We start from the raw sequence: 20120 nt of genomic DNA, 5'->3' as shown, positions 1-20120 counted from the left end.
AGAAGTAAATTCTCCAGATAATTGAAATTTGAGTATCAAGATTTTATGTTACGAATTTTGAAGAGAGACCTACAATGCTTTGTGTACTTCTGTGCCCTCTTACACCAAAGCTACAGATCATAATTGAACCCATTTTAGGCAACTGAGTATCGTCGCTGAGGATCTCATTGTGGACTGCTTGGGTTTGGGGATTTTCACTATTAGTGAGTCAGGTTCACCACAGCCTTCTGAGCTAGCTTGCTGCTTCAGCAGAGCTCATTCATTGAGTACCTACTATGCGCAAGGGACTGCTGCAGTGATGAGGATCCTAAGGAACTTTTCTGTCCGATCCTCCAAAACTTAGGAAATTAGAGATTCAGCCTGTTAGGGACAATATTGGCGGAGGAGGGGGTGGGCATCTCCATCAAAAACTGTGCCATGACTTTCAGTACTCAGGTGTCTTTTTTCCTCTTTATTCGTTCACTAAGCACTGCTATGGGCCAGGTACTATACTAGATGCTGAGGTCATCAACAATGAATAAACCATTGCCCCTAATGTGAGGACCCTTCCTCCCTGGTCCTCAGCCATTTCCCGAAGAGTTTTGTTGAGATAACAGAATTCTGACCATCTGACACCCCCCAGCTGAATATGGCTATTAAAATGTGCATACATACACACACATATACACATGTACTTATAAATAAGACAGATTATTTCCAGCTAAAAGTTACCAAGATATATTCTTTATGAAAATTAATAATAATATGAAAATAAAATATAAGACAAGTATAAAAGGTCCAGATTATTCTTGGAATCCAATCATTTTGTGAGCTCTCTCAAGCTGAATTCCTGGAAAAAGATAGCACACTCTACATAAAAAAAAAATTTTAATTTTTCTTTTGTAGTCTTTTAATAATGATCTCAATCATACTGTCTTTTCCTATTAAATAGGAGATTGGTAAAGGAAGAAAAATATGTCCAACCGCCAAGATTCCTTGGAAAAAGCATACAAAGTTAATAAATAGGTCTAAAGTAAATACGTGATTGCTTCTCTATCTGACCATAAAATAATACAAATCTTGGGGACATTTTCACACCATTCATTTTAAAATAAAGGAACTGCTCTGAGATAAGTACTTTAGAAATTACAAAGATGTAGGTGTTGTTATGAGAAATATATACAAAGGAAAAAAGGATAACTAAATGTGTAGTGGCTGAAAGAATTTGAAAACTCCAACTGTAGGAGATTTTTTTCCATGACTTAATGAGACTTTCTTAAATACACATTCATACCCCTTGGAAATTCCCACTTCCAGATTAGGGAATTTTTGTACCCTTGGTTTTGGGTTTTTTTTTTTCCTTTATTGTCTACATTAATAGAGTTTTCTCTCTAGCTTCATTTGGGAAAATTTCATCTTTACAGTATGTCTCTTCCCAGGGTGCAATTATGTTGACAGTTTGATGATTTATTTGAATGGTTTTCTACTAGTTATGGTCACATTTGAAAGCAACTGTGGTAAGGAGAATGACATATGAAGATACAGTAAAGCAGATAAGCTCTCTCCTTTGGTTCTGTCTTGGCCAACTTTATGTCCAGTTTTATGGCCCTAGACAGGCTACCAGTAACTGGTGGGCTGGAGGAGGCCTGATATATTTAGCCATATAAAGTGAGAGAAGCTTTGGAATTTTCTCACTCGTTAGACATTCGCATCGCTTAACCAACTTCAGCCAAAAAAAAAAAACCTTAAGAAAGAGAGTGCCTGAATTAGGTCTGAAAAGAGAACTTAATTGTTCCTCTTTGTCTCTCACAATTGAATAAGCAGGCTTGTGAATTTACAAAGAGCTGCATAAGATATGCAAACCATTATCAAAATCCAAAAGGAGAGGTAATAAGAAAAATAAGAGAAAGATAGGAATAAGCTTCATTTATTTTGTTACTTCTACTTGAAATTTTAACTTTTAAAAGAAATGTAAAAAATGCATCCGCCTTAAAAAACTACTTTTTCTAGAAATTTGCCTATTGTGAGTTTTTTTCCAGAAAGACTTTTCTTAGAGTGTGTTTGTGTGTGTGTGTGCGTGCATGCGTGCGTTTGTATGGATTCATAGGAATCGAGGGGGCTGGTAGACAGCTGCTACCCACAGCCAGGCCCTCCAGACCTGCCAGGCACCACAGCACAGTGAGGCAGCACTCCTGGACCATCGAGATCTGGAACCAGAGCAAATTATTACCCTCCTGACAGAGGCAGTGCTGCAGACAGACCTAAAAGGGATGGCTCTGTGTGCCTTCTACAAGTGTACTTTACGAGAGTCACCTACCCATACTCAGGAGCTACTAATTGGCTGTCAGCCCTCCCAGGGTTGCTAATCAGAAAGAGTACTTCACACATTTCTCAATGGGGATAATTAGTATTATTCACAAGAGATAAACAGCTCATAGTAATCAAGGTAATGAGAAGAACCTTGTATGCATTAATTCAAAACCAGAAGTTCAGTGGAGTAATACAGTTTAGATACCAAGTTAAAAGCATCTATTAACGTTTTCATTTAAGCTACACTTACCTGAAATATAAAAACCAGCGATAATAAAAATTGTTTCAGAAGCAAATTAACATAATTCTTACACATTTTAAAATAACTCAGGGTCAGAGTATATTCGTACATGTTCTGTTGTTGTCCCAAACATGTTAAAGTATCCAATATGGTGATAGGACTGATATTAAAACTTCAAGTCAGCACCTTAAAAGGTTGAATTTGAGTTTCAACTTCTAACTTCCCTTTCTTTTTTTTGGAGAATTTTCCATAAAATAACAAAAAGCAAGAAAGTAGAAAACTTAGATTTGCTTAACACATTTATACCTCCTGAATAATCAGGTTATTTTATGGTCTAGTGCTGTGACTTTAAGAGTCAGAATAATGATTTTTATTTTAACTTTATGCTCTTGACCAAATTGTGATCATAGTACCTTAACAACCCCATTGAGTAGGTAGAATTGCTCCTAGGAAATACTTGAACATCAATGTAAAATATTGGCGGTGTTCTCCAGAAACTTAGTGTCTGAAGCTCCCTAAATCTTGAAAATATGAATGTTTTCCTAGAAATGTTTTTACTGATAAGGGGTTTACTGGGCTTCCTAGGATATGAAAGAAATATCCATCCCTAAGTTTTAAAAAAATGTAAAATAAAGAACCAATATGTGTTTGTTTATGTTATTGCATTTGGTAATAGATTTCCTTCCAGAATTTTGTACTCTAAGACTTGGGATAAGAATTGGTGGCTAAACATCTGCACTCCTGACACAATCCCAAAGGTTCTTGTAAACATGGCTCTTCTGGACAGTCTGAGGTACTCGGAAAGTCTTTCAGAATCACGCAGGAAAATGACAGGTTAAGGAGAATAGTGTTCCCACTCAGATGCAGGGTAGGAAACAGCAAAGTGGATGTAGACATAACAAACACCCATTTTTGTTCTTTATTGCTTCTAGGCTCAGAAAATATTTCTAGAATTCTTCACAAAGAAGCTGTTCCAGGGTTCCCTTTAGAAATAGTTGTAGCCAAAGACAATGAGTTCCTGCTGTTTCAAGCCTTCTTCCTTTGGAGGACATTAAGGTATTTCTTTAATTCCTCAGCTGATTCAATACAAGATGAGATGGAATTTCAGAGTGATCCTGTAAGCAGTACTTTATTGAATTTCCCCTTGCCAAATCCCCACCTCTGTGCAAGTATTTTCTCATTCTCCTAAATAAGCATTTAGGAGACCATTTCTCTCCTTTGCAAGAGGCCCACTAACACATCTCTGCCCGACCTGTTTAAAGGGAGACAGTTTTCTTTGCTCCAAGCAACAGGCATCATGTATATTGATGCATCAATGTCTGCAGAAAAGTCTTAGCAGGACCTCTGTTCAACTGATAATCACCAGACTTGCCAAGGACACAGCATCGCCAGCATCCTTCTAGAAAGGCATGTACTTTCTGGCATATCAATTCAATACCTTATCCCCTGTAATGTAAGAGCACAGAAATGTAGGATTTAAATGAGAATCTTCTGTTCTTCAGGCCAAGACCCATCAGGATATTTTCCATATTCAGAGCATTGTTAAATAGACTAAAGAAAGTGTGAGACAATAACAATTTCCGATACACAAATTTCAGGATGCTCTAACAAGCAAAAGTCACGTTTCATGTATTTTACTAACACTTTCTCAAGTTTCTTTGTTTATTTGGATTAGAAACAATCATACTATGGTACCATGATTCTAGATTCTTTAAAATCTCTTCCCCACCAAGAACTTCCTTTGATAGAAACTATGCAAAAAAATCTAACTAGCTCTTGGTCGTTATTCTTTAAGGACTGTAAATGTAACGTTGATTTTAAATACTCTCATTCAGGATGTTATCAAATGTGTTTCACTTTGGAGTTCATTATTTGGAAGAGGAAGTTGAATTTCAATAGTCTCACAGCACTTCTTTCTCAAAACATTGCCCTGATGTTAGTAATAGGACCAGTTCTGAGATTATATATTAATATATTGGACTCCAAGCAGACTCTCAGATCTGTTTATGATAATGTCAGATTTTTTGCTTGATAATATACAGTTGCATATTTCTGTTGTAATACTGTTCTTACAGAAATCTAACTAATATAAGGATGACCTCATACGGTAGGAAACCAGGCACTAAAATGTGAAAATGATGAAAGGGAATAGAACGTAATGTGTGACTTCAGATTAAGTGTTCGGAGACAGCAAGTTGCCTGCATGTGTGTCCATTACAAATCAGCAGTCACTCCAGGGGCCAGCCTGGTGGCGCAGCGGTTAAGGTCGCACTTTCTACTTTGGCGGCCCGGGGTTCGCCGGTTCGGATACCGGGTGCAGACATGGCACCCACTTGGCAAGCCATGCTATGGTAGGCATCCTGCATATAAAGTAGAGGAAGATGGGCATGGATGTTAGCTCAGGGCCAGTCTTCCTCAGCAAAAAAGAGGAGGATTGGCAGATGTTAGGTCAGGACTAATCTTCCTCAAAAAATAAATGAATAATAATAATAATAAATTTTTTTTAAAAAGCAGTTACTCCAGTGACGTTGGACAACAGCACCACAGAAAGATGCATCACCACCCTTAAAAGGCTGTTAAAATTTGTTCCAGTTTGCATTTGAAAAGGAAAACTATACTTATTTGTTAGATGTAATGAAATGATGTGACTACAATGTTAAAATGCCTTTTAAAAAACTTTAGACTTCTGTCTATATAATATATCACAATGAGTGTTGTTGTATTCAGCCTAATCTGTCGTGGGGAAATTGAATAGTTCCAGAGTAAACTGACAATTTTCATGAATAAATGGTTTTGTTGAGGGTTTCTGTGTTTTAATATTAAATATTGAGGGAGTGAAAATTTGTATGTGTTTCCCACTTTCTTCCATCTAATGTGCATCATTAGTGAATAGGGAAATAGTAATTTCAGCAGCACAAAATAACTTTTTTCTTCTTGCACTCTACCACATCATCTGAGGCCAGAAGACATCCAATAGGACTTGTTGTACCTAAAATATTTGCAGTGAAGCATAGTAGGACCAGTACCTACCAAACAGCCCTTATGTGCGGTTTTTTTCATTTGTTGAACTGAGCAAAAGCCCTTGTCCTGAATGTTGTAGGGAAGCATATTGAAGGTGTTTGCTCTCCTGGAGAATGTGTGCATGGTAGACGCCTGTGACTGCATACCCAGCTGATGAAGCTATTTGAATAAAGTGTGGGGCTGTTCAAGTCAGTTCTGGTCCTCCAACAACCTGAATATTTTTTTCTTTTACTCTCTAGCCACAGATTACAATCCTAATCTCATCCATGAATCATAATATGTACCAAAATAGCATATACATCACTATTGATTCTCTTAACAAATTCCTAAAATTCACTGAAAGTAAAATTCCATACTACCCTATGATTATTATGCATTTTCAATGTCAGTGTAATCTGCCCAAATATGTATTTTTCCATAATATATTTTCCGAAGGCAAAAGTTTCTCATAAACTTATATGTCAGTAAGAAATACAAGGGTTTCGTCTATGTAGATATGCTCAAGACATTTCTTTACCTGTAAGCCATTCACTGAAGCACAGGACATTCAGGGTCCCTGGCCCTTGCTCCAATAACTCTCTAGACCATACACCTAACTCCTTCCTCCATAGGTAATCTGTGATGTAGTTTACTTAAACCTGATACACATTCTCTGCTCTCTTTTATATTTGTGGTTAGAATAATTTCAGCAAGACATCACAAGTCTTACGGCCGGAAGCTGAAATAGAATCATTATTTTGGGAGGCTAATAAGAGTAATGATAAAAGAAAAGCTATATAGAATTGAAAACCAAAGATGTTTATGATACATCTTTTTAAGAGAATGTAGGAGAGCAGCACTACCGTATTTAATTCACTATGTCTTAAAACTTGCCTAACTTTAAACTACCGTTTGATATTTGCAGTTATTTGTCAGAAAGGATACTCTAGTCATTGAAGGTATTAGAAATTTTACAGCAGTCGAAAGTTAATATAAAAATTTCAGGGAGATGTTCTTCAAACTGTGTTGTCATAAAAATAGAGAATGTGCTATGTATGCCCTCTTCATGCGTATTTTTACGGGGAGAATGCTGAGCAAAGCATCTCTTTAACAGGTCATCATTGCCTACTACCTGTGAAGAGTTGAATCACTGGCCCCTTTTAGCAGATGGATAAAAATTTAGAACTCTTGATCTTAGCGGTGGCAGCTAAAACACTTATTTTGGTCTCTCTTCCATGGTAACAGGAGATGAAACTTGAGAAGACAGTGTGGACTAATGGATAGAGTGTTGGACAGGAGGTCAGGAACCTCTGTTCTGTTCTATTCCCAGCCTGCTACTGGGTTGCTATGTAAACTTAGATAAGCCACTTACCCTCTCTGCACCTCATATTTTCCATTTGTGAAAACATAGGTAGAGACATTCTGTACTTAGCTCTTTACAAAGATATTGTGAGAACCAGCTTACTCTGAAGTTCTTAGTATCTCTTGGTTGAAAAGAGGCTACATAAATATGTCAGTGTCCCTGTCCCCTTTGACAACACTCTTCCCGTAATCCAACATTATATAAACTGTCCCTTATCAATGCACTCGAAACAGGTACCATTACAACAGGCTTTGTATTGCACAGAAGCTAAGAGTATGTCTCTGGAGCCAGAATCCCTGGGTGTGAATCTTGGATCCACCACTTATTAACTCTGTGACCTCGGGCAAGTCAGTATACTAGATTTCCTCATCCGTAAAACGGGGCTAATGTTAGCACCCATCTCCCCATCTCACTGGCGTGTCATAAAGCTTGAAGGCATTTATGAAGAGCACTGCAAACATTATATAGACACGTAATACACTTTATGTAAGTGTGTGATTACTGTTATTACCCAGAACTAGTCTTCTTATTAACATGGCAGGGAAGGTACAAGTGTCGCCTCTGGCCTTGGTTTCTTCTACACATCTCTTCCCAGAATGGCTGCTCCCTGTTCCTCCCGAGCACTTGTATCTCAATCTGCCACTCCCATAAACCCCTGGACCCTGAGGATAAGCTCTTAGTCACTGTTATCCATCATATCATATTTAATAATCGAAGGAGTGTCACATAAAAAAGATAAAAGAAACCCAAATGTTTTAAACTAGTCTCATAAATGTCTCTGATTTAGTAACTTTAAAAAAAAGGCTAACAGATTTCAGATGTGTTGCAAAATAGAGAGTGAGATAATTGGCAGCTGGAACCTGTGGTCTGATTATTATAAAAAATAAACTCAGAAAACCGGAAGAAATAGAAGAACAGTTAACAATTTAAATAGGTTCATCTTAACCTCTCTGGTCTGCTTTTTACAGTGGTGACCATCAGAAGTATTATGTGAGAGTACCAAAAAGTGCATAAATTGTTCAAATGTAAAGAAATAGAGCTTTCGGATTTTCAAAAATCTAAGTATTTCTTTTTCAGGGGTTAAAGTTATTATGAAAGTTATAAAAGTTTAGGTTCAATGAAAATTATTGATTAGTTTTTCTGTAATTTGCTGTAGTATGGGATTTCAAAGATTGAATAGCAGCTAAGAGGTAATCATATGTTTCATTGATTTTTTTTTCCCATTTTTATTATTAGAACCCACCTACATCACAATTGATCCACCTGCATGTGGGGAGTTATCCAACTGCACCCTGACAGAGAAGGACTGCATTTATGGTTTCAAACTTGATCACAATGGTTGTCGAACTTGTCAGTGCAAGAACAGTGAGTATACAAGAGCCTGTGTTTTTTTTCTGAACCTAATGTGGTAACTGTCAAAGCATATTGTGTGATTGAATACCTTTTTCGGAATGTTCATGACATTCCCTTAGCAACCTGAAAGAAGAAGAAAAATTTATACTTAACACTAACAAATACACAGTCGTTTGGGGAAGAAGAGCAGCTCCTTTTTTCTGGTTTTCCTCTTCATTTCACTGTATTCAGGTGCTTCTTGATGTCCAGCTGCAACGTGGGTGCAACCCTGGGGGCTTCGGAGAACATCTTTCCCGCCACCCAGTCAGCTCTTTCTATAGCACCCTTGCTAGGTCACCCACACAGGTGTCACATTCCATGTGTGACAGCCATAATCCTTAGAATGTGCTTCACTTTGTTGATCCCAACTCTGCCTCCATGTAGATTCCAGTCATGTCTCCAGGCCATGACCTCTGAAACTAAATAGGGTGTATTGCACTTCTTCCCCCTAGGTCTTCTATCAGAATAAACGTCCTCACTCCCCTTGACCATAACCCAGGTGACATAGTTTCTAGAACTTTCTTGGTCCTTTTCATCTTCTTGCACACTTACAATATGTCATTGTCCTTATGTAAATGTGTGGCCCAGAAACAAGCAAAATACTCCAGAATTTGGTCTGATTAGGGCAGTGCTATTATGTGGCCTCGGTTTGTGTTAGCTTTTTGAATTACACACTGTTGACTAAGACTGAGGTTATAAGCAGCTAGAACCAGTAGGTGCTTTTTACGTCAGCTGTTAGGTGGTTCTCATTGTTCTATATTTGAACATTTGATTTTTTTTTTTAATGATATAAATGGAGGGGCAAGTTTAACAAGAAATTATCCTGAGACTTTTAAACCATTTTCCAACTGGTTGGGATATTTTTGAATCTTGATAAGGTGATCTCATACTTTATGCCTCCCAGTTTATATTAACTAAGTATAACTTGCATGTCCTCATGTAAATCACTGAACTAAAATAAATTAAATTGTACAGAACCAAAGACAGAGGCCCTGTAGCACTAAAGACCTTCCTACAAAATGACGTTGAACCATAATCCTCGCTCCTTTAGTGGAGTAACTCAGCTAACAACGTGTCAGCTCCATCTCCACAGGAAATCTTGAAACCTTCGGCCTGTATTTTATCTGAAATCAAAATACGTTGTATTTGCATCATTCCTTTGCTTGGAAACCCTATTTTAAACATAAAATGAAGCTAGTGGGGCATGGCTTGTTCTTCATGAACCAACGCTGGCTCCTGGTGGTCATTGCCTTCTTTTCTAAATGTCACAAATCATATGTTTAACAATTCCTTCTGCAGAATTTTCAGTTGTGAATGTCAAGCTTAGTTTCTGTAGTTTTAGGAGCCTTTGTCCCTTTTGAATTGACATTGGCCTCCTTTCGTTTTCGGAAATCTCTTTCCAGTCTCTCTGATCTCTCCCGAATGTAGACAGCGCTTCCATAATAAGCCGATTCCCTGTGAGCCTCTGAGTATAATTATCCTGGGCTCAGAGACTTGGAATTAGTTAATGTAGACAAAGGCTCACTTTCAGATTTATCAGTTATTTGGGGCTTTTTGTTCCTCTTAACCTTAATTGTTCAACACTTCCTTTTGTAAGAATATTTTTGATAAAGAAGGCAGATACAAAATAGGAGTTGAGTGATTCAGTTTTCTCAATCGCATGTTGTCATCACCCTATCTGCCTGATGGAGGTAGTGCTAAAACGGAGTTTATACAACTGTTGTGATTATGCTTGTTACCATCTTGAAAGTTCCCATGAGCTCCACCCATCAGGGGCAGTCCTGCCATCCTCCGCTTGTTTCTGTTCGGAGGAGGGCCAGTCCATGTCATGCACCGGTCAGCCTTTTTTACACCTCCCTCTGGAGAGCTAAATTGTTAAGGAGCTGCTTGGCAGCCACATTTGTTTGCTTAAATAGCCAGTTTCTTTTTTGACACCAAGATAATTGGTGATTGTATCGTGAAGAGTTTATATTTTAATCCTTCTCATCTCTCTTGAGCTACACATCCTTTCTGATCGTGGGAGCGTACCTAAATTTTTTTCTGAGATTTTTGAAGTCTAAAAATATAGATTTCATTGTGCCTGATCAACTCACCTGCCACCTTCCCTTGGGCTTTGCTGTTATGAACTTTTTGGCCACATGGTCATGCTTATATAAGACCCCTGCCTCTTCACAATGAGCCCTTTGTACGTAAGTCCAAAGAAGCAATTTCCCTCAGTTGTTACTGAAGCAAGTCAAAAACATATCCCTGGCTTTTGCAAATTGAAACTATTGGGAAAATTCTGCTCTGCCTGTCTTTATGTTAGTCTTGCATTCTGGCTTAGTGAAAGGAACATCCATGCATGTTACCTGCTTTGCACCTCCATTTCATTAACGTGTAGGGAGAAATATGTACAGGAGACTCTTGCATTTTGTGTCAACAGGTTTTTTTATATATAAATCTTTATTAGCCCTCCATTATTTGCAAACTTACCTATTTATAGGGTTATCTAGTCTTTCTTCCTTCCCTCCTCCCTCCTTTCTTCCTTCGCCTGGTGTAGATAGAACACCTACCGAGATTTAGGTGCTGTACCGAGTGTTAATGCCACAGACATGAATGCAATGTAAGACTGACTTCCCTGAGAGGAAATCTCCTGTATCTGACACACTAATGAAATACCATCATTTGAAGCCAAATCAATATCTTACCAAAGTAAATCCTATTAAGAGGAAGCTTTGATCGTATAGGAGAACCTAGGCAGATGTTCATACCAGAGTAGGGAAGTAACTGACCCGTCTCCCAGGGCTGTGCTCGGTACTCAGTAGATGAATGAGCAGGGAATCATCAGAATTGGGGATGCCATTGGACATCATTCTTGCCTGAGATCCCCATCTGAGGTCTTGCCATTCTGACCATGTATCCATTGCATCATACAGAGATTCTTGACCTAGTTACTCTCTTGCCATCTCTCTCACTGCCACTGTATATCTACAAACAGGATTAAACACCAAGTGGAATTTGTCAGTTTGTCTATATCATACAGAAGTCTAGTCATAGAGCATTCTTCTCTCGACCCCTCCCATTAGCAACCCTGATTATTTCACACCTTTGGAGCCACGCCTTTGGGAGGTGAGTCAGATTAAACCAAACTGCCAGATACTTGCTTGTCAGGTTCTTGTGATTGTACACCCCCAGCTGTCCTCCCAGGCTCTGGCATCAGACTGACCTGCATTTGAGTGCATGGGGCAAGTTGCCTTACTTCTCTGCATCTCTGTGCCCTCCTCTGTAAAGGGCAGATGATGATACCTAACTAATGAATTATTTTGAGGACTAAATAAATTAATGAATGCAAAGCTAGCTTTACTGCCGAACATAGGGGAATTGTTTACACCATAGCTGTTTTAGAACAGACCCATTTCTGAGTCAGCCCAAGCTAGCTGACATGGAAAGCCCCCAGCTTCCCCTCCTTTGTTCCAACACCAGCCTACCTCCGGTTCTTCCTGTTCTCTGAGGACACTCAAACAAACAACTTTACTTTTACCTTTTCATTTTAACCCTCAAATATTCTTGTTCCCTTTCACCTGGTTTAGAAGGAAGTAAGTTCCTTGTATTGAAGGATGGCATAAGTATGTTCTTTTTCTCATTGCAGCTACTTGATAAGTATTGATTTTGTCTAAATTTCTCCCTTACCTTATTTTTCTACATCCCACCAAAGCCTGTTCACAGGCAGTGGTCCTAACCATTTATACCTAAATTTTCTGTTAGGGATTAGGCCTGGTTTATGTAGACCACTGGCATCAACGTTTCTCCCCTGTTCATTGGTTTGTTGTTTTCTCATTCATCCTTTCTTTTGTTCATCTAGCATTTATTGAGTGCCAAGCACTAGGGGTATGAAAAAGATAAAAATGGACCTTATCCTTAACTGATATTGGCAATATATTGGTAATGTTAGTAATATGCTAATATGTTGTAATGATATTGCAACATAATCAAGCAAATTATAGGCAACCAGCCACTCTAAGATTGAAATCAAAACCCAGTAGAAACACGTCCTTCAAAAGTACGTGGAAGGTACATGACAAAGGATTCTTTTGTTTGAACATATTGAGGCTTTGCTATTTTAACCTGTAACAAATAACATTCTTATAACACTGCTAAGCAAAGTAACGCATCAAGGGCATACAGAGAATTTAAATATCCCTTTGATATTTATTTGATATTAACTCATTGTCTCAAAGACTTATTTAGAATAAAGAAAAGAAATGTGATGGAAAATGCTTCAGAAAGTACAATAGCAACAAAGGTTAAACTAAAATCATTTAGATAAGCTACCAATAACCTAATGCTTTTTTGGTACAAGCTGTTAATAACGTTACTTTTTAACCAAGAAGTTTGTTGCTGTCAAACAGACATAATACACTTTAGTTTACTATATGAACTATGTGTAGTAAATGACATCTATATGAATTAAATGCCATCAATCTTTTGGCATCTTATTTTCTACATCTTTAAAATAAGTGGATTTGACTGGATTATTTGTAACTTCTCTTCCAGTTTTAACATTCTGTAATTCTAGAAATTGATAATGCTTTTATCGGGAAACTGATGCAGACATAGAAAATTAATGGTAGCAGGGAGAAAAAGCCTTTGTATTTTTCATGAAATATGTATCTGAATCAAGCAGCTAAAGAAGGTTGCAGCATCAAATATAGGGAGGCAGGCTCCTTGTTTTCATTTCATTGTAACTCTGAATCAAGGTCAAGATTAGGACCACCATTTGCAGTGTTGCAGGTCTGTCTTTAAGAGTCTCAGGAACTTCCTGGTGTTCTTAACTGATAGCAGGATGGTGCGAGTTACCAGCAGCCGGGAATGTGAACTACTGCAGCGGAGAAGTGCAGCACGACCCTAGGGCACCGTCACTTTGTGTTCCACGTGAAAGTTACATGGTATCCACTTACAGTAGTGTACTTACGGTGCTCCCTGCTTTTGTGGCACATTTTGGCCCTGGGAGCAAACATCGCTTCTTCTCCAGAGTATACAGAGAGTTTACTATGTAGCTGCTGTCAACCAGCCATAATGCACAGACCCTGTACTTTGCCATTATTTATTGCTTTCTCTTCAATGATAATTTTCCCCTATGGATTAGAAAGCATTTTTGGATCACAGTGAGGTCACAGTGCTGGAAAACTATGAACGTAAAGCCATCATTCTTTCTATGGTTGCCTCAAGTGATATACTAAAGCTTTTCAAATTTATAAACCCCCCACCCATCTATGAATTAGATGTTTCTAATCTGTCTGTTCTGCTCTTTATGTAAATGTTTGCTTTGATGATACAGTTCCCTTAAGTCCATAATTGATACGTGGATCCAGGACTACCTTAAAGTCTTTAATGTTGTTGATATCTGAGCTAGAAGATGGTATTTTTGAGATGGTATTTAGCAAATGCCAGTATTTTGGAAAATTTTCGATGCTTAACAGAGTAAGTTTTTTCATCCTACTGTTTTTCTGTTAATACAGCAATCTTGATGATTCATTCATTCAGCAAGTATTAATTGAACACTCACTCCATGCTAAACACCATGATAGCGCCCGGACTGTATAAAGAAAATAGATCTCTACCCTAAAGCTCCCTTCTCTTAGGGCACAGAATCGAGGTAGGCTTGGGACCGTAGCTTGCCAGTGAGCAGTCCCAAGTCAGGGCGCTACTGGAGCGTCCTGCCCTAGGTGGCATCGCCAGTCTGCTGTTTGATGAATGCCTTTCATTTTTGTTTAAAATAGTAGCCTTTGCCTGAAATTCCCTTCCATTGCAAAGCAGAGGTAAAGACAAATATAGTTTTTATCAAATATTTTAAACTAGATAATGCAACAGCTTTCTTTAAGGGTGAAGACCCTTCTAGATTAAAGTCTGGAAAAGCTCCTTTTTACAGGACCAGAAGAATAAAGGCACAAAAGTGCTCACACTCCCAAGTTTCAAGGAATTTAATCCTCATGGATGCTGACTCTGAGAAATTCTCAGTGTTCTTAATTCATCTATTTCCCAACATAATCTACTTGGTGTCATAAGTTAAAAATTCTTGTGATAGAAATAGAGAACTTAGATCTCAGTGTCAGAAAGAGAAATGTGACTCTGAAAGTCTTCTCCCTTTTTCATCATTCCCTTAATAATGGGAAAGAGATGAAAAATGATGACCTTTCGAGTCATATAATTACACATTTTTAAATGAGCCATTTAGAATTTTGCTTTTAAGGATGCAAATTAGTAATCACTTGCCTCACAGTGTGATGCAGACCCATGAGGTTATGTTAAATATGTATAATGAAAGGTTTATGATAATGACAAAGTAGAAAATTATACCATAAATCATATTTTTCTCTTTAAGAGATAGCAAATTAAATATTTGAGTATTGCCGGCTAAGATTCACAAAAGATGATCTTAAAATATTTACGTAAAACATGAACCCATTTCACCTATTAATTGTGGTTAAGGTTTAATTTTAGATTATAAGATTTATACCATGTGCAGGGGACAAATGTGTTCTGTTTCTCCTAGTAATTGCGTTATTTACAGTATTTATGCTTAAAGGATGTTCAAAAAGGGTGTTGAAATAAATATTCATTTATTATTCCAACAAAAAGTCTCTGCTTCCCATTTTACCAATCTTTGCAGAACAATAATCACACATTGCTGGACTTTTGCCATAACCGTATCAATTTCTTTTTTTTTTTTTTTAAAGATTAGCACCTGAGCTAACAACTGTTGCCAGTCTTTTTTTTTTTTTTCTCCCTGCTTTTTCTCCCCAAATCCTCCCAGTACATAGTTGTATATTTTAGTTGTGGGTCCTTCTAGTTGTGGCATGTGGGATGCTGCCTCAGTGTGGCCTGACAAGTGGTGCCATGTCCGTGCCCAGGATCCAAACCAGCAAAACCCTGGGCCACCAAAGCAGAGTGCACGAACTTAACCACTCGGCCATGGGGCCAGCCCTTAAACTTCTTTCAGTTTGATTATCTTTCAAATTCTGCATTTAATTCAGACAAATCTCAGTTTGCTTTAGTTATATCACTAACCATTCTTTTCTTACCCAAACATTTTTATTCCCTGTGTTACTCTCTTAAGCCCTGTATCACACCTTTTAAAATCTCATTTAAAGACTTCTGTTAAGCTGATATCTCCTCTAGTTTTTTTGTCAGCCACCATTGCCTTCTTTCCTTTTTTTTTTTTGTTCCTTCTAAAATAATGTTGTAACTGACTAACAGAGGACAGTTAAACATCACTCCAGGGAGAGTTTGAACATTTCAAATAGTGGACAGTTAAACATTAATCTAGATATTTCTGTGGCACATACATTTTTTGGTCAATTAACTAAGTATAGCCAAATACCTGAATATTTGTCATCGATAGGGAAAAAAATATCTAACTGAAACACTGAATATTTCACTTTATATCATGTCGTAAGAGATGTACTTTTTAAAGAAAGGGTCAGAAATCCGTTAAGTTGCATGTAATATGCAGTATTATAGGATAACATCTAAAACTCATAGGAGTAAACATTGCATGAACATTTAAGAACGTGTGTTTTCATGGGTGTGCAATAGGAACAAAATACATAATGAAATTTGGGGTGTATGTTTCTAATTCTCATATTTTAACAGTAATGGTAATCAAGAGTTTGAGATGACTAATAACAAATTTTATGAAAAAAATGCACTCAGTTTCATCGACACCTGCTCTTCACCAGATCGGAGTTCAGAAATCTATTTCTCAGGGTTGGGCTTTATTTTGTGTATTAGTACCCGAAACATGGAGTTATGTTGTGATAACCATGAAATAGCACAGTCTGTAATTTTTAAGCATTCCTAATGCAATGGTAGAGCTGAGAAATTTACATCTGTGGGAAACTGGAAGGTTGGGTGGAGGTATTGAAGTGTCGACGTCTTCTGTCTATTGGTCTTTGGGAGAAACGTGCTGTTCACGTGTCTTCACAGGGGAGGAGCTGTGCACCGGCCTCAAACGAGGCTGCACCCTGGACTGCCCCTTCGGTTTCCTGACCGATGCCCACGACTGTGAGATCTGTCAGTGCCGCCCGCGGCCCAAGAAGTGCAGACCCATAATCTGTGACAAGTATTGTCCATTTGGATACCTGTACGTATTTCTTAACTCAGATCCATTCTTAATTATCTGTGACTTGATGCAATGCCTGGACCTACTTTTGTTAGCCGTTTTGTGTGTGTTTGTGAGTGAATCCGTGATGTACCGAGTCCAGAATACCTTGCTTGTTTTGTTAGGTGAATCAGAAAGCAGGGAAAGGAGGGTGTCTCCAAAGATAAGAATCAAGTGTTACTCTTAGTCATTTCTGAGGGTGGGCCAGAGCCTTGTTATGACACTGACCTTTGGGTCTGTTATGTGAGACTTCCTCACAGCAAGGGCCTTTGGACACTGCCAGGGGTGATGGAATTGTCATGAGTTCCCAGTGTTGTAAGTGCTACAGCTTTTCACAACTGTCCCAGCAACTATTTTGTGATAACTTATTTAATATATACTTTCAGACCAGTTGCCAGCCACTCATTTGCTATATGGAGCATATATGCCTCAATATCTTACCTCCGTGCTAGTCTGCAGTTTATAATATTTTTTCTTTGTGTAGCAATAGATTTTGTGAATTTCCTTGGAGATAAGAACCACGACTTATATTTTCAGATATTCTATATTGAATCTAACCCCATGGAAATCTAGATTATTCCAGGGGAAAAATAGATACTTCTCATTTGTTTCTTTAATGTCTGTATTGGGATCTATTTCTGTCTTTATATCAAGTTGATAACTTAAAAAATGACCTTTCACAATCTTGCTTTATCATTCCCTCCTTGACTCCATTGCAGTTTAGTCTTTCTGCTTTTCCAGTTTGATGTATTCATGTAGTGATAGTGATTATAATGGACGTAGATCTATCATCTCTTCCCATCTTTTTAAAGTCCTTGCTTTTATTCTTCCTCTTGGAAATTCTAGTTTAGCAGGGAGTGGGAGATCTTAATTCTAATTGGATAATTAAGTTTGGAACATTATTGTTAAGAATTCCCCAAGTAAACTAATAAATCATCAGTGTTCCTAGTGCTAAAATATGAATATGATACCAATGAAAGTATAGTTACTTCTTAGCTTAACTGCTAATGTAGAATGAAGTAGTATCATAATACTAGGAGCTACAACCCCTTGCTGCAGTATTATGACAGTTTAGAATCAAGGCTGCATTCAAGTACAGGCTTCATCTTGGAAAGAAATCTCTCAGAGGATTGTGAATTTCACTTTGTATTCCTCTCGTTAAGCACATTCAGGAAGGACCAAGTTGACCACCATAGGCAAATGAGTACTGCATCGGCTAGAACACATGTTTCAAGGACAGCTTCTGAAGGAGAAATCTTGGCTAGCCACCATATGGGAGTGTTAGGATGAAGGCAGCCATTGGTCCCCCTTGTATACACCTGCTGAGCAGGTACATTGTTACCGTATGTGTACAGCGAATGCTTACAGAAGGGAGGGAAGGAAGGATAGATGTTGGATGGGTTGGTGGGTCGATAAATGAATAAATGAGCAAAGTAGTTACAGCCTTGGTAGATCTTCAAAATGACACAATATGTGACATGAGTATAAACCATTCTTTTAATACAGTGTTCTCATTATGTTGACATAAATAAGTATACTCTCGTGTTCAGTTCTCATTTCACTTAGATTGTAGTTTAATTTTCACTTGGGTGTATTGTAATTGACACTTGGGTGTCACTGTATTTGCAGTGGTGTATTAAGGATTTCCCACAGGGCTGCCTTCCTTTAGAGCCCCTTAATTTGTCCAACTTGAGAAAGAATAGAGTTTCGGGGGGAGTTTTTTGTTTTTTGTTTTTTTTAGTTGAACACCAGTCTTGCCCCTTAGGGCTACTTGGGGTGAAACCTGAGGGTAAATCCTCCTTCTCTGAGGCCCAGGAGGCCGATGAGGGCAGAGCCTGTAGAGGAGATGTTAGCCTGAGAGAGGACTCGATCCTATGGCTGGCAGACAAAAAGCAGAGGAGGGTGGGCGAGCTCTTTTTGTAACAGGCAGTGTCATTTCCCTTTTAAGCAAAATAAGGAATTGTTGGTAAGTCTTTGTCCAGAAAATCGCCACTTAAACTACTGTTTTGTTGAGTTTTTTTTTAAAGATTGACACCTGAGCTAACATCTGTTGCCAATCTTTTTTCTTCTTCTTCTTCCCCTCAAAGTGCCCAGTACTCTAGTTGTAACTTCTAGTTGAGCTATGTGGGACGCTGCCTCAGCATGGCTTGATGAGTGGTGCTAGGTCCACGCCCAGGATCCAAACTGGCGAACCCCTGGGCTGCCGAAGCAGAGCACACAAACCTAACCACTCAGCCATGGGGCTAGCCCCTACTGTGATATTTTTATAAACATATGTTTATTTATTTAATATCATTTTTCTGATAGGCATAAAATTTAGGCAGTCTAGCTTATTAAAGGAAAAAGTTCATCCAGCCTTTTTCCTTTACCCCATATGCTTCGGTCATACCCCATGGATGGAGCATTTTTCTGTTACTATTCTTTTCTAACTCATAGCATAATTACTGGACTGACTATGGGACTTCTCAAGACTTTTATCCTGTCAACATTTGGGTAGCGTTCCCAGGTCTGTGGATCCTTAAGTTCTCCTTTTATCTTCATAAGTTTCAGTAGATATCTCATTAATGTTTTTACTTGTGTCTGAAGTTTCTCAGAGAATGTGGCCATGTGAAGAAGCCTGTAGCCCCGACAGAAGGGCTTCCCCCTCATGCTAGCCTCCAACACTGACCAACAGTCTATCCGTGACCATCCTATTCATGGAGTCACACGTTCATCTTTGTCTGTTGTGATACCACTTTCCCTAATTAAATCAACAGTTATGTCATTGGGATTCTGACAGTCACATCCCAGAAGCACATAAGAGCTGCAGCAGTTCTAAACCTTGGCCATGGCTAGGTGGTGGTCATGGCCACAGGGAGCTAATTACGCATCACTCCAGGAGTTTTTGAGAGCAAAAGTCAAGTCATTCTGTTTAATAGCAATATCACTTGAGTGACCCTTAGTCTGAGCGCTTGGGCATCATTTGAGACTTTTGGATTTTCTGACCTCTGACAAAATTTTAATTACCCAGGAAGAATAAGCACGGCTGTGACATCTGTCGCTGTAAGAAATGCCCAGAGCTCCCATGCAGTAAAATCTGCCCCTTGGGTTTCCAGCAGGACAGTCATGGCTGTCTTATCTGCAAGTGCAGAGGTAAGTGCGGAGCATGACCCTCCCCCCTCAGAGCAGCCAGAGGCACAGAAGGACATGATGTAAATGAAACAATTTCAGTGATTGCTGTCTACTCTGACACCAGTGTCCCCCTCTGGGGGACCTTCCCTTTTCCTTTCATCTCAAAGGAATAAAAGCTCAGAATAGAATTTAAAGTCAGCCTATAATGGACAAGCACAGTGACCAAATTAATCACTTCTTTGCTCCTAGTTTTATTTGTCTCAGGAACTTTAGCCTAAAGCACATTTATCTTGACCTCCACAGAGTCACCCTCTGTCCAGCAGTGGATTGATACAATTGATAGAGCAAAGATGTCTTTTCAAGGCCCTTGAGGGTGGGTGTGGCTACACAATCTGCTCATGTGTTTTCTGGTAACACAGTTTTCCGTGAGAATTTAGACTTTTCTTGAGTGGGCACATGGCAGCCTATAGCCATGGAAATACACAAATCCCACACATCCCTTTTGCCTGAGACTTGCCCCTGCAGGGGAGTTCCTGAGGCTGTGTGAGCGTGTGCTCTGACCGCTGTTTCTGCCCTTACCCTAC

General features: G+C 38.6%; 1 protein-coding gene across 1 annotated transcript in view; it reads left to right on the top strand.

Annotated features, from left to right (window-relative positions):
• Positions 1–20120, top strand: part of CRIM1 (cysteine rich transmembrane BMP regulator 1) — a 188354-nt gene that overhangs the window by 130103 nt on the left and 38131 nt on the right. The window contains exons 8-10 of the mRNA XM_046662888.1: positions 8130–8258; positions 16251–16407; positions 19436–19557. Of these exons, the coding sequence (XP_046518844.1) occupies positions 8130–8258; positions 16251–16407; positions 19436–19557 (408 nt within the window). The remainder of the gene's footprint in view (positions 1–8129; positions 8259–16250; positions 16408–19435; positions 19558–20120) is intronic.

This window comes from Equus quagga, chromosome 5 (genome assembly GCF_021613505.1).
Source record: "Equus quagga isolate Etosha38 chromosome 5, UCLA_HA_Equagga_1.0, whole genome shotgun sequence".
Classification (NCBI taxonomy): domain Eukaryota; kingdom Metazoa; phylum Chordata; class Mammalia; order Perissodactyla; family Equidae; genus Equus; species Equus quagga.
Note: the sequence above shows the minus strand (reverse complement) of the source record. Positions and strands in the feature narration are given on the sequence as shown.